General features: G+C 52.4%; 1 protein-coding gene across 1 annotated transcript; it reads right to left on the reverse strand.

Annotated features, from left to right (window-relative positions):
* Positions 1–293: 293 nt before the first annotated feature.
* On the reverse strand, positions 294–11,368 carry kiaa2013 (KIAA2013 ortholog). Its single transcript, XM_038821745.1, has 3 exons — positions 9,952–11,368; positions 4,620–5,473; positions 294–885 (listed from the first exon to the last, which is right to left on the reverse strand). The coding sequence occupies exons 1-3, from the start codon at positions 10,919–10,921 to the stop codon at positions 868–870; spliced, it is 1,842 nt and encodes a 613-aa protein (XP_038677673.1). The 5' UTR covers positions 10,922–11,368; the 3' UTR covers positions 294–867.
* Between the last annotated feature and the right edge of the window lie 2,773 nt (positions 11,369–14,141).

A 14,141-nucleotide genomic window follows, 5' to 3' on the forward strand; every position in this document is an offset into this window, starting at 1 on the left:
GGGTTCGAATCCCACCACAGCAGATGGTGAAATTTGAAGTCTAATAATGAAACCATTACCGATTGTCGTAAAAGCTCATCTGGTTCACTAATGTCCTTGAGGGAAGGAAATCTGCCATCCTTACCCGGCCTACATGTGACTCCAGACCCACAGCAATGTGGTTGACTCTTAACTGCCCACTCAAGGGCAAATAAATGCTGGCACAGCCTGCGACACCCAAGTCCTTTGAAGGAATAAAAAGATTTTGAAAGCGAACATGAAATATTGCAAAATATTCCCAATCAAGAATTGAGTCATTTGTCACAATGAGTTTATTTCAAACTGTTAACAGCAGTGTTAGAAAATCACCCAGCAATTCCACCCCATAACATTCATTTCTCATTGGAAACTAACTCCCACAGTTCTGTCCCCACCAGACAAACTTGAATCTAGCAATGAAAAGGTCACACGACCAATTCAGCAAAAGATTCTTTCACCCATCACAAGGAGCTGCGCAGTCCAAATCATGCTGGAAAACGCGAGGCAACTTTCACTGGAGATAACAATGACACTGTGGTTTTTCAGATGGATGTGTGTCTGGAATCCCAGTTCAATGTCAGCTATGATCAATTAAAGCCAGTCCAAGTCTACAAGCAAGAGCTTCGTCGCAGATTGTCTAACATCCAGTGTCTAATTCAGTTTCACATTTTTTAAGCAAATAAATTAACGCGGAGCCCTTTGTTTATTAAAGAAAGAAAGAAAGAGAGGGATTTGTTTGTAGATGCCGTCTCACCCGATGCTGATAGCCACATCACCTTCCAATCCTCTAAACCTTGAGGTGTTAACAGCCAAACGAGATGATGATGAAAAGGGACAAGAATCATTTCATCAAATTCTTATGATATCCTGTTAAGTGACGGAAAGACAAAAATGTAACCAACAGACTTGGAAAACCTGTGAAACTATCACTCTGCAAGAGAACTCACTCCAGCCACAAGCCAGGATCCAACAAGAGAACAGATAAAAGAATATCCACTATCCTGACTGTAACCCCCGGTTATAATTATCACAGTAGTAATGAAACAGGACAGTAAGAAAGGGTGGTATTTACAGATGGAATAGTTACAGAGGATGACATCATTAGAGTAGCCACAATGGCTGGTACCAATACTCAGAGCAGCATCAGGCAATAGCAAAACTATCAGGGCAGTAACAATGGACAGCACTAATCATCAGAGCATACAGGACAGTAACAGTGTGGCAGTAATATCCAGGAAAATTACATTCAAAAGTAATTATCTGGGGATTGAAAATTTGGCGGTAATAATCAGAAAAGTAACACTGGATATTAATAATCAGGGAAGTGAAAATGATTTGTACTAACAATTATTTCCAGTCTGCTTTTGTACTCTTCATTGGAAGTTACGTTCCACCACACACAATTTCACAACCAGGGATTGTTTAGTCAAGCTGCTCCCAGGCTCTGTGGATGGGGCTTTGTAAATTGGGACCAGTGAGCACAGCAGGGGAAGGCGAGTGAGAAATTGTCCACCTCATTCTTCCAGAAGATGAGGACATGCTTTATTTGCCATTGCCAGCTGTCTGAAGAACAGGCCAGAGGGGCTGGAGAGGGCTCACAAACTGCTGGGTAGAATGAAAATCTTGCCCCATCCTCGATAGTAAACAATCCTTAGGCATTTAAGTGGAAGACAGTAAAAGTGAAGAATTACATCCCTCCTGTAAATGATCCCCAAGGCTGGTTTGATGGTTAGTTTGTTTCTATCTAACCAGCTAAATAAACAGGGTCAGCAATATGTCGTTTAAACCAGTCTGATCTGAAGTGTGGGTATTAATTATTTGTATTTCACGGAGTAACACAGTATGGCTGCTGGGCAGAATCCATGAGCTGCTCCTGACCAACACACTGCCTTTATTCCATGGCTCACCAGGAAGTGAAAGTACAGAGGCTGGTTAGAAAGTCACACAGGCAGAGTATTGTTCAAACTGCAATCCTGGAACAACAACATCACAGCAAGGGTTTGCCAGTGCCGAAATGGGCAATTTAGGATGTTATGTTTATCTGTCTGATTACTTTCAACTTTGTGCCTCAAGCGGTGTTTCTAGGACACTCAGAAAGCCTCTGTGACATACAGTGAATACGACACACAGAACATTAACACACGAGCACAGAGCATAAATAAATGAATAAAAACTCACTCAGTGATTACAGCAGATGTAAAAGTTCACATCAAGCGCAAGAGCCCCCCCCCCCCCCCCCAAGCAAATCCAGACCAAAGGGAGTACAAAGGGGGCGGTGACTCCGCCAATATGTTTGAAGCTGTGCTGGGAGGAGGGAGTGGTCTTATAGACTTCCGTCCCAAACCATCCCATGAACATTAGCTGCCTACTGGCACTCATCCAAGTTCCCAATCATTTGTGAATATCAGGTTCATGCATCGAAAGAGGCAATAGTGAAGGCTGGCGATTCAACTGTGGGGACATTGCACGCAGACACAGAGTCCTCAGGCATTGACAATCAGAAACAGGAATTTCAGGGACTGGAGACTGAACGTGGGAGCCTGCAGCACAATGAGCCTCGACAGCTCAGTGAGTGAACTCACCAACACCCAGTCCTTCTCTCAGTCAATTATTGATCTATTTCACAGCACTGCTTTATTTAGGAAAGCAAAGTGCAATCTGTTGGATTTTCTGATGGCTGATTCTTTCATCGGGTATGAAAGATATACATAAGGTCCACTCTCCCTGTAACACGGTCAAAAATCTCCAATCTATGCCCCTCCCCAAGGCTCTATTTGAAGAGCATGATTGGTTGCAAGGTCCATCATATTCCCACCTGCAGAAAATAATGGAGTATTAGCCCAGCCGCTCCAAATTTCCACCCATTCGCATCACAGAGAGCAGACTAAACATGCCTCAGAGATAGTGTTGGCATAGATTTTACTTTCCCAGTTTATATCAAACCTTAAGTTGATCATCGACCACATTCAATAAGGAATTTCTAGCAAAGCGCGAAATAGTTTCAGAGACTGGAATTGTTTGGGATTTAGAAGCAGTTAGGTTTGGAGCAATTTAACTAAATCTCAACACAGTTGAAAAGCGGGATTCCATCAGGGCAGGTTGAAGGACGAGTAACTGTGCTAGCTCAGTCAGTCACAGACTAACGCTGTGCAAACTCAGACACCATTCTGTCCTCTCACCCCCAGCCCCACCGCTCACCCCGAGAACAGGCCCCACCGCTCACCCCGAGACCCAGCCCCACCGCTCACCCCGAGACCCAGCCCCACCGCTCACCCCGAGACCCAGCCCCACCGCTCACCCCGAGACCCAGCCCCACCGCTCACCCCGAGACCCAGCCCCACCGCTCACCCCGAGACCCAGCCCCACCGCTCACCCCGAGACCCAGCCCCACCGCTCACCCCGAGACCCAGCCCCACCGCTCACCCCGAGACCCAGCCCCACCGCTCATCCAGAGACCCAGCCCCACCGCTCACCCCGAGACCCAGCCCCACCGCTCACCCCGAGACCCAGCCCCCACCGCTCATCCAGAGACCCAGCCCCACCGCTCTCCCCGAGACCCAGCCCCACCGCTCTCCCCGAGACCCAGCCCCACCGCTCACCCAGAGACCCAGCCCCACCGCTCACCCCGAGACCCAGCCCCACCGCTCACCCAGAGACCCAGCCCCACCGCTCACCCAGAGACCCAGCCCCACCGCTCACCCCGAGACCCAGCCCCACCGCTACCCAGCCCCACCGCTCACCCTGAGACCCAGCCCCACCGCTCACCCCGAGACCCAGCCCCACCGCTCACCCCGAGACCCAGCCCCACCGCTCACCCCGAGACCCAGCCCCACCGCTCACCCCGAGACCCAGCCCCACCGCTCACCCTGAGACCCAGCCTCACCGAGACCCAGCCCCACCGCTCACCGAGACCCAGCCCCACCGCGACCCAGCCCCACCGCTCACCCCGAGACCCAGCCCCACCACTCACCCTGAGACCCAGCCTCACCGAGACCCAGCCCCACCGCTCACCGAGACCCAGCCCCACCACGACCCAGCCCCACCGCTCACCCCGAGACCCAGCCCCACTGAGACCCAGCCCCACCGCTCACCCGAGACCCAGCCCCACTGAGACTGGCTGGGGCCACAAGGCAATACTCCGAATCAGTTGGAAATTACAGATCTCTTCCCCCTTACACCGAGTTCCTCCAAAAGCTCCTGTCCATACAGCACAAATGTCTCCCCTTCACGTACACTTGGTGTGGTCAGCAAAAACACTCAGAACCACGAGAAAGGATAAACTGTATTAAGTAACGACTGTTTTTCAGTTTTCAGTGGATTATAATTGAGCCAGACACAAGCAATCACACAAACACAAGCGTTGATTTTACTCAATCTAGTGCAAACTACAGAATTGATTGTCACTCAGGAAGCATCCTGTTCCCAATCAGGGTCCTTGTGCCGGCAAAAGGGTGAAAAGGTCCCACCAGAAGGCAAATCAAATCCATCTCAGCACCACAGACTCACAAGCGATCCCCGACTCAGAGAAAGGTTAGAAGAGTCAGAATGTAGCGTGGCTCCCAGCGAATAAGCAGAGACAGGGATCCCGCGGAAGATTATACCTTACTCCTGAATATGGGCTTGGCACCCGGGCCGCAGTATTCGTTGTAGATGAGCTTGAAGAGGAAGAGGTGGAACAAAGTGATGAGTGATGCCACACTGAACCAGAAGAGGAAGGGGAGGCCAGGGTATTGCTCAGCCATGTGATCCTCGTGAGCAAGGATTGCCTTCAGGTGGAGCGTGTGCCTCAGTGCCTGCAGGTGAGTCAGGTCAGTCGAGATGTAGAGTAAGGGTGTAATGGGCCGTGTCACCATGACGGGAAACATGTGACCTTTGGGTTCGGAGGTCAGTTCCACTGGGTCGTTCATGCAGCCCGCCTCACAGCCATAGAGTTTGACCGGCTTGTCCTGAGGTTTGACAGACACGTGGAGAAAAGGCTTGCTCTCGCCGTCCAGTAACACTGCCAAGTTGATGAGATCCTTGTTGTAATGAATCCCTCGCAGCAGGTAGCTGTTGTGCAGGACCGAGGGATCGGCCTGGAACTGCAGGTGGTTTTCAGTGAACTGGAGGCCGCCGAAACTCATCACCATCCCTTGGAGCATGCCGTGAGACCCAGCTGCCACCAGGCTTTTGCAGCCACGTTTCTGCAGCGTGAGCCTCCACAGATTGGAGAGCTGCAGCAAGTGAGCAACATCCGAAATCTGCTCAGGCCAGAGGTTCTCTGCATGCATCGTAGCGTGGCCACTGAAACAATGATCTGCATAATTCAGGTTGGCCTCTAGCTTTTCTCGTTCTTCAGGCCCACTCCGCAGTTCCAGAAGAGGAGCAGCTGACATGGAAAGAACGTAGTAGAGTGTCCTGTTCACAGTCACACTGGAAGGGGTGTGCGAATCTGTGATCTTCTTCATCTCCACACCTGCAACAGAAAGAGGCAGCTCACAGTGGACACCTTGGACAAGTTTCACTCTCGTCCCACCAACCCAATATTCCACACGTGGAACTGACGCACAGGAGAAGCTTGCGCACCTCTGGACAGTATAGTCCCAACCAAGATCAGGAAGTTAGCATGAGGATACAGGAGAGTGAGGGGGGATTGCAGGAGTGAGGGGGGATTGCAGGAGTGAGGGGGGATTGCAGGAGTGAGGGGGGATTGCAGGAGTGAGGGGGGATTGCAGGAGGGAGGGGGGATTGCAGGAGTGAGGGGGGATTGCAGGAGTGAGGGGGGATTGCAGGAGTGAGGGGGGATTGCAGGAGTGAGGGGGGATTGCAGGAGTGAGGGGGGATTGCAGGAGTGAGGGGGGATTGCAGGAGTGAGGGGGGATTGCAGGAGTGAGGGGGGATTGCAGGAGTGAGGGGGGATTACAGGAGTGAGGGGGGATTACAGGAGTGAGAGGGGATTACAGGAGTGAGAGGAGATTACAGGAGTGAGAGGGGATTGCAGGAGTGAGGGGGGATTACAGGAGTGAGGGGGGATTACAGGAGTGAGGGGGGATTACAGGAGTGAGGGGGGATTACAGGAGTGAGGGGGGATTACAGGAGTGAGGGGGGATTACAGGAGTGAGGGGGGAGTGAGAAGGTTATAGGAGAGAAAGGGGTGTGAGCAAGGATCACCGTAGTGAAGGAGGATCAGTGAAATGAGGGAAGTGAGGGAAGATTATAGGAGTGATGGGGAATGTGGAGTGAGGGAAGATTATAGGAGTGATGGGGGGGAATATGGAGTCTGACAGGAGGGTTAGGTTGAATAGAAGGATCAATGGTTCCTGAGTGAGAGGTGAGCAAGGGGGAGGCAGAAGCAGGAGGGGAGAAGTCGATGAGGAGTCAGGAGGAAGGTAGCAGTGAGAGAAGGAGGAGGCAGGTAGCAGTGAGAGAAGGAGGAGGAAGGTAGCAGTGAGGGAAGCAGGAGGAAGGTAGCAGTGAGAGAAGGAGGAAGGTAGCAGTGAGGGAAGCAGGAGGAAGGTAGCAGTGAGAGAAGGAGGAGAAAGGTAGCAGTGAGGGAAGGTAGCAGTGAGGGAAGCAGGAGGAAGGTAGCAGTAAGAGAAGCAGGAGGAAGGTAGCAGTGAGGGAAGGAGGAGGAAGGTCGCAGTGCGGGAAGGAGGAGGAAGGTCGCAGTGAGGGAAGGAGGAGGAAGGTCGCAGTGCGGGAAGGAGGAGGATGGTAGCAGTGAGGGAAGCAGGAGGAAGGTCGCAGTGAGGGAAGCAGGAGGAAGGTCGCAGTGAGGGAAGCAGGAGGAAGGTAGCAGTGAGGGAAGGAGGAGGAAGGTAGCGGTGAGGGAAGGAGGAGGAAGGTAGCAGTGACGGAAGCAGGAGGAAGGTCGCAGTGAGGGAAGCAGGAGGAAGGTCGCAGTGAGGGAAGGAGGAGGAAGGTAGCAGTGAGGGAAGGAGGAGGAAGGTCGCAGTGAGAGAAGCAGGAGGAAGGTCACAGTGAGGGAAGCAGGAGGAAGGTCGCAGTGAGGGAAGGAGGAGGAAGGTAGCAGTGAGGGAAGGGGGAGGAAGATAGCAGTGAGGGAAGCAGGAGGAAGGTCGCAGTGAGGGAAGGGGGAGGAAGGTAGCAGTGAGGGAAGGAGGTGGAAGGTAGCAGTGAGGGAAGCAGGAGGAAGGTAGCAGTGAGAGAAGGAGGAGGAAGGTAGCAGTGAGGGAAGGAGGAGGAAGGTCGTAGTGAGGGAAGGAGGAGGAGGAAGGTAGCAGTGAGAGAAGCAGGAGGAAGGTAGCAGTGAGAGAAGCAGGAGGAAGGTAGCAGTGAGGGAAGGAGGAGGAAGGTAGCAGTGAGGGAAGGAGGAGGAAGGTAGCAGTGAGGGAAGCAGGAGGAAGGTCGCAGTGAGGGAAGGAGGAGGAAGGTAGCAGTGAGGGAAGCAGGAGGAAGGTCGCAGTGAGAGAAGCAGGAGGAAGGTAGCAGTGAGGGAAGGAGGAGGAAGGTAGCAGTGAGGGAAGGAGGAGGAAGGTAGCAGTGAGGGAAGGAGGAGGAAGGTAGCAGTGAGGGAAGCAGGAGGAAGGTCGCAGTGAGGGAAGGAGGAGGAAGGTAGCAGTGAGGGAAGGAGGAGGAAGGTAGCAGTGAGGGAAGGAGGAGGAAGGTAGCAGTGAGAGAAGCAGGAGGAAGGTAGCAGTGAGGGAAGCAGGAGGAAGGTAGCAGTGAGGGAAGCAGGAGGAAGGTAGCAGTGAGAGAAGGAGGAGGAAGGTAGCAGTGAGGGAAGCAGGAGGAAGGTAGCACTGAGGGAAGCAGGAGGAAGGTAGCACTGAGGGAAGCAGGAGGAAGGTCGCAGTGAGGGAAGCCGGAGGAAGGTAGCAGTGAGGGAAGCAGGAGGAAGTTAGCAGTGAGGGAAGGAGGAGGAAGGTAGCAGTGAGGGAAGGAGGAGGAAGGTAGCAGTGAGGGAAGCAGGAGGAAGGTCGCAGTGAGGGAAGCAGGAGGAAGGTAGCACTGAGGGAAGCAGGAGGAAGGTAGCAGTGAGGGAAGCAGGAGGAAGGTAGCAGTGAGAGGAGGAGGAGGAAGGTAGCAGTGAGGGAAGCAGGAGGAAGGTAGCACTGAGGGAAGCAAGAGGAAGGTAGCAGTGAGGGAAGCAAGAGGAAGGTAGCAGTGAGGGAAGGAGGAGGAAGGTAGTGAGGGAAGGAGGAGGAAGGTAGCAGTGAGGGAAGCAGGAGGAAGGTCGCAGTGAGAGAAGGAGGAGGAAGGTAGCAGTGAAGGAAGCAAGAGGAAGGTAGCAGTGAGGGAAGCAGGAGGAAGTTAGCAGTGAGGGAAGGAGGAGGAAGGTAGCAGTGAGGGAAGGAGGAGGAAGGTAGCAGTGAGGGAAGCAGGAGGAAGGTCGCAGTGAGAGAAGGAGGAGGAAGGTAGCAGTGAGGGAAGCAGGAGGAAGGTAGCAGTGAGGGAAGGAGGAGGAAGGTAGCAGTGAGGGAAGCAGGAGGAAGGTAGCAGTGAGGGAAGGAGGAGGAAGGTAGCAGTGAGAGAAGGAGGAGGAAGGTAGCAGTGAGGGAAGGAGGAGGAAGGTAGCAGTGAGGGAAGGAGGAGGAAGGTCGCAGTGAGAGAAGGAGGAGGAAGGTAGCAGTGAGGGAAGCAGGAGGAAGGTAGCAGTGAGAGAAGGAGGAGGAAGGTAGCAGTGAGGGAATAGGGTAAACTGAGAGGAAGGGGGCAGGCAGGTGGAAGATGCCACAAAATTCTCTAACTGCATGGGGATTGGGTAGGTCTTCAATTTCATGTCACTTGCTAGATTAGAGAGAGCTATTTAACCACACAGGCACCACAGAGATACTGACATGCGCACTTCGAGCAACGGAACTGTCCTAACAGCCTGCATGGCAGTTGAGTGATCAGAGAGAAGGAAGTGAATCGCCAAAGCCCTCCACTGGGGAATGACTCTGCCTGTCATCAATGGTCATCCATCAGATCAGAGAGGGGGAACAATTAGAAACAGCACAACACTTCAGGGAAGGTGTGGGCTGAAGACGATGTTGGAAGCTGTCTTGGGGGGGGGGGGGGGGGGGGGGTTGGAGAGGGTAACATTCTCAGAAGCTAGTTCCCTGACTCTCATCAAGGCCACACACCAACTATGGGGAGGTGGTGACTTAGTGGTATTGTCACTGGGCCAGTAATCCAGGGACCATGGTGACTGTTCTGGGGACCCGGGTTTGAATTTAATAAAAATCTGGAATTAAAAGTCTAAAGATGATCATGAAACCATTGGCCATTGTTGTAAAAACTTATCTGGTTGATTAATATCCTGTAGGGAAGGAAATTTGCCGTCCTTACCCTGGTCTGGCCTTCATGAGACTCCAGATCCACAGCAATGTGGTTGACTCTGAAATGCCGAGCAAACCACTCAATTCAAGGGCAATTAGGGATGGGCAATAAATGCTGGCCCAGCCAGTGACACCCACTTCCAATGAATGAAATAAAATACCTGTGGCTCATTTAACTATTCTCAGCTCAGGCCCCATGTCTCATTTCACACAACATCTTGCATATTACACCAACTTGTTACTGATGGGTACAACATTCAAAACCTGGCCAAAAGCTCATTCCAACGCACCTTTAACAGGGACACAGGATCAAAGAAGCTGAATGAAACTAATCAACAGCTAGATGATACAAAGGTAAGATACGACAGATGCTAGAAATTAGAAATAAAGTCAGAGAACGCTGAAAACACTTGGCATGCCCAGCTGAGAGGGAAATAGTTCATGCTCGAGGTCACCTTCCCGATTTTCTAATAGCTAAATAAAGCACATTTCTGCAGATAATAAATCAAAATCAGATTATAGGAGGAAAGCTGGTGTCTCTCTGGCACTTTTTTCACGAGCGTTGATTAAATGGCTGTTCTGCACAAGACTAGAGAGCATGTGTCAGCAGGTTATTAACTATCAGAGGGGCCAGAGTGAAGCCCAAACTTAGCCACACTTTGTAGCTTACCTGAGATTATTAAGTCGCCCCACACTTTCTGATGTTCATGGTACAGTTCCTCTGCTCCCATCCTCAGCAGTTCGGACATTTCCACTTTTGCCGCATCTCTCAGTTTACTGAAAGATTCTTCCAACTTTGTTAAATCCACTAATTCGAGTGTATAAACCACCGACAACACATGTTCAGTGAATTCAGACTTTGCTGCTAACTGCAGCCTGGCGGCCATTTTCTCAGTGGCCACCACGACTAGAATGGTCTCCCTTTTCTCCGTCAGAACTCGCCCTGATAAGAGAAGAAATTCCTTGTCATTGTGCTTCTCCAGACTGGAGGAGAATTTGCTTCCAGTGATGGACAACTTGCTGTTGACTTCGAAGACTGTCGCCCTGTCACTGGGATTGGAGATGTGAATCCTCTGCAGTATGAGATGTGGCCTGCTCCGATGCACAATCACATCCTCACGAAGGGTGACACACTCCCGGGACTTGTGGGACAATCCGATCTGTATACACTGGAACAGCCGAGCCAAGCCCTCCTGGAAGTGGATGAGAGCAGCTCTGGATACTGAGCGAACACTGAGTGATTTCAGAGCTACCAATGGCACATAGTCCGTCAGGTGGATGGCAGCGAGGCCCAAAGCAGGAGATGATGCCACCCAAAGCTGATTGGAGAGAGCATCCACAACCAGATGACCATTGCCAACCACAGCTGGGCCAGATAACTGCCCTGAGCTGCCTCCACCAATCTGACTCATCAGCCCATTGCTGTTCTCCATAGCTAGTTTCCATCGTTGGATCTCTACCTGCAGACAACTGTCTGTCACTGTCCTCGAGTCCTCAGAGCCAGGGAACAGCCTGAACCCACCTTCTGATGCCAGGTACCAGTAAAAAATCAGCAGGATACCCAGGCCTGCCAGCATTCTCCTGGCCCAGCTGCTGGACAGCAGCATTGGTAACCCCTTCAAACGCTGTTGCAGCCACATCCTCTGGCTGTTGGATCCTTCTCTCCTTCCTTTCTCTTCCAGCTTCTACTCAAAATGTCAATTCGTCCTGAATGCCACTCCGTTTCTGTTTAACACTTTCCTTCTGTCAGCTCTCGAGAGCACAGGAGAAAAACACATCAACAAGCTTTGTCTTTCTATCTTAAATTCTAACTGTACTCTCTCTCCACAATATGCCAATTGTACTATTTACAAGGATAACCCTGTAATTTTACTTTCAGTAGTGTTGCCCCATTATTATTCTCTTTTAAACTGTTTAAATTAAAGTAACACTTTTTTCTGGACTAGTAGTTACAAGACTCCTTGTCACCCACTCAGTAATTTTAAGTCATGATCTGTCACCTTCTTCCCTATCTGTCCCTCTCTCCTCCTCTATCTGTCCCCCTCTCTTCTGTTTCTCTCCTCCACTGTCTGACCTTCTTTCCCCCTAACTGTCCCCTCTCTCCCCCTATTTGTCCCCCTCACGCCTCTCTCTGTGCCTTTCTCTCCCCCTCCCTCACTCCCCTCTGACCCCCCTCCTCTGCTATCTGACCCCCCTCTCCACCTCTATCTGTACCTTTCTCTCTCTCAACTTCAATCTGATCCCCTCACTTTCCCCCTCTAGACTCCCCTCTCTGCTCTGCTTTTTGACTACCTCTATCTGACCCTCTCCTTCTCCACCTCTCAATTTATTTCCATTAATGTTTCCATCAATGTTTCAGTCTGTTTCTCCAACATTTCTCTCTTGATCCGTTCTCAATCTTTCTCATCTCAGTATTTCCAATAGTCCAGTTCCCTTTCTTTAGGCTGATTCTCAGTATTACTGTGACCTGACTCACTGACCCTGTCCTATTTCAGTCTGAATCTAATTTTACTTTTATTCTTTCTGCCCCTGTCACCCTCACAGAACGCTGCCATCTACTGGATTTGCTGCCGTCAGTGATATTTACCCGGAAGTGTCGCTACATCTTCAGCCTACTTTGCGACGGCTCTGATCGGCAATGAAGACGGAAACAGCCGAGTCCCTCCCCCGGCACTGACCACGCCCCTGGATAGGCTCCGACACTGACCACGCCCCACCCCCGGCACTGACCACGCCCCTGGATAGGCTCCGACACTGACCACGCCCCTCCCCCGGCACTGACCACGCCCCACCCCCGGCACTGACCACGCCCCTGGATAGGCTCCGACACTGGCCACGCCCCTTCCCCGGCACTGACCACGCCCCTGGATAGGCTCCGACACTGACCACGCCCCGGCACTGATACCGCCCCGCCCCCGGCACTGACCACGCCCCTGGATGGGCTCCGACACTGGCCACGCCCTCCCACGGCACTGACCACGCCCCACCCCCGGCACTGACCACGCCCCTGGATAGGCTCCGACACTGACCACGCCCCTCCCACGGCACTGATCACGCCCCTGGATAGGCTCCGACACTGGCCACGCCCCTTCCCCGGCACTGACCACGCCCCTGGATAGGCTCCGACACTGACCACGCCCCGGCACTGATACCGCCCCGCCCCCGGCACTGACCACGACCCTTGACAGGCTCCGACACTGACCACGCCCCGCCCCCTACATTGACCACGCCCCGCCCCAGGATAGGCCTTGATATTGACAATGCCCCTCGTGACCCCGCCCTCGGCACTGACCCCGCCCCTGGACAGGCCCCGACCCGACCACTCCCCTGCCACGACACTGACCACGCCTCCGTGGCTCCGCCCTCAGCACTGACCACGCCCCCGTGTCACCGCCCTAAGCATTGGCCCCGCCCCTCGTGACCCCGCCCCTGGCATTGACCTCGCTCCTGGACAGGCCCTGCCCCCAGCATTGACCTCGCCCCTGGACAGGCCCTGCCCCTGGCATTGACATCACCCCTGGACAGGTCCCGCCCCCCAACAATGCCCCCACCCCTGGACTGGCCCCATCCCTGCTGGACAATCCAGAAGAACAGCAAGAAGTCTTACAACACCAGGTTAAAGTCTAACAGGTTTGTTTCAAACACGAGCTTTCAAAGCACTGCTCCTTCCTCAGGTAAATGAAGAGGTAGGTTCCAGAAACATATATATAGACAAGGTCAAAGATGCCAGACAATGCTTTGAATGTGACCATTTGCAGGTAATTAAGTCTTTACAGATCCAGAGATAGGGGTAACCTCAGGTTAAAGAGATGTGAATTGTCTCAAGCCAGGACAGTTGGTAGGCTTTCGCAAACCCAGGCCAGATTGTTGGGAGTGAATGTAATGCGACATGAATCCCAGGTCCCGTTTGAGGCCGCACTCATGTGTGCGGAACTTGGCTGTAATGAATCTGCTCAGCGATTCTGCGTTGTTGTGCGTCCTGAAGGCTGCCCTGGAGAACGCTTACCCGGAGATCAGAGGCTGAATGCCCTTGACTGCTGAAGTGTTCTCTGACTGGAAGGAAACATTCCTGCCTGGCGATTGTCGCACGATATCCGTTGTTGCAGCGTCTGCATGATCTCGCCAATGTACCACACGTCGGGACATCCTTTCCTGCAGCGTATGAGGTAGACAACGTTGGCAGAGTCGCACGAGTATGTACTGCGTACCTGGTGGGTGGTGTTCTCACGTGTAATGGTGGTACCCATGTCGATGATCTGGCACGTCTTGCAGAGATTGCCATGGCAGGGTTGTGTGGTGTCGTGGTCGCTGTTCTGAAGGCTGGATAATTTGCTGCAAACAATGGTTTGAGGTTGCGTGGTTGTTTGAAGGCAAGTAGTGGGGGTGTGCGGATGACCTTGGCAAGATGTTCATCTTCATCAATCACGTGTTGAAGGCTGCGAAGAAGATGTCGTAGTTTCTCCGCTCCGGGGAAGTACTGGACGACGAAGGGTACTCTGTCAGTTGTGTCCCGTGTTTGTCTTCTGAGGAGGTCGGTGTGGTTTTTTGCTGTGGCGCGTTGGAACTGTTGGTCGATGAGTCGAGTGCCATATCCCGTTCGTACGAGGGCATCTTTCAGCGTCTGAGCAGATTCTGTGTATACGGAGGACTTGTCCATAGGGGATGGATTCTTTAATGTGTTTAGGGTGGAAGCTGGAGAAGTGCAGCATCGTGAGGTTATCCGTGGGCTTGCGGTAAAGCAAAGTGCTGAGGTGACCGTCCTTGATGGAGATGAGTGTGTCCAAGAATGCAATTTGGAGAGTAGTCCATGGTGAGTCTGATGGTGGGATGGAACTTATTGATGGCATCGTGTAGTCATTT

The sequence above is a fragment of the Scyliorhinus canicula genome, chromosome 16, assembly GCF_902713615.1.
Source record: "Scyliorhinus canicula chromosome 16, sScyCan1.1, whole genome shotgun sequence".
Lineage (NCBI taxonomy): Eukaryota > Metazoa > Chordata > Chondrichthyes > Carcharhiniformes > Scyliorhinidae > Scyliorhinus > Scyliorhinus canicula.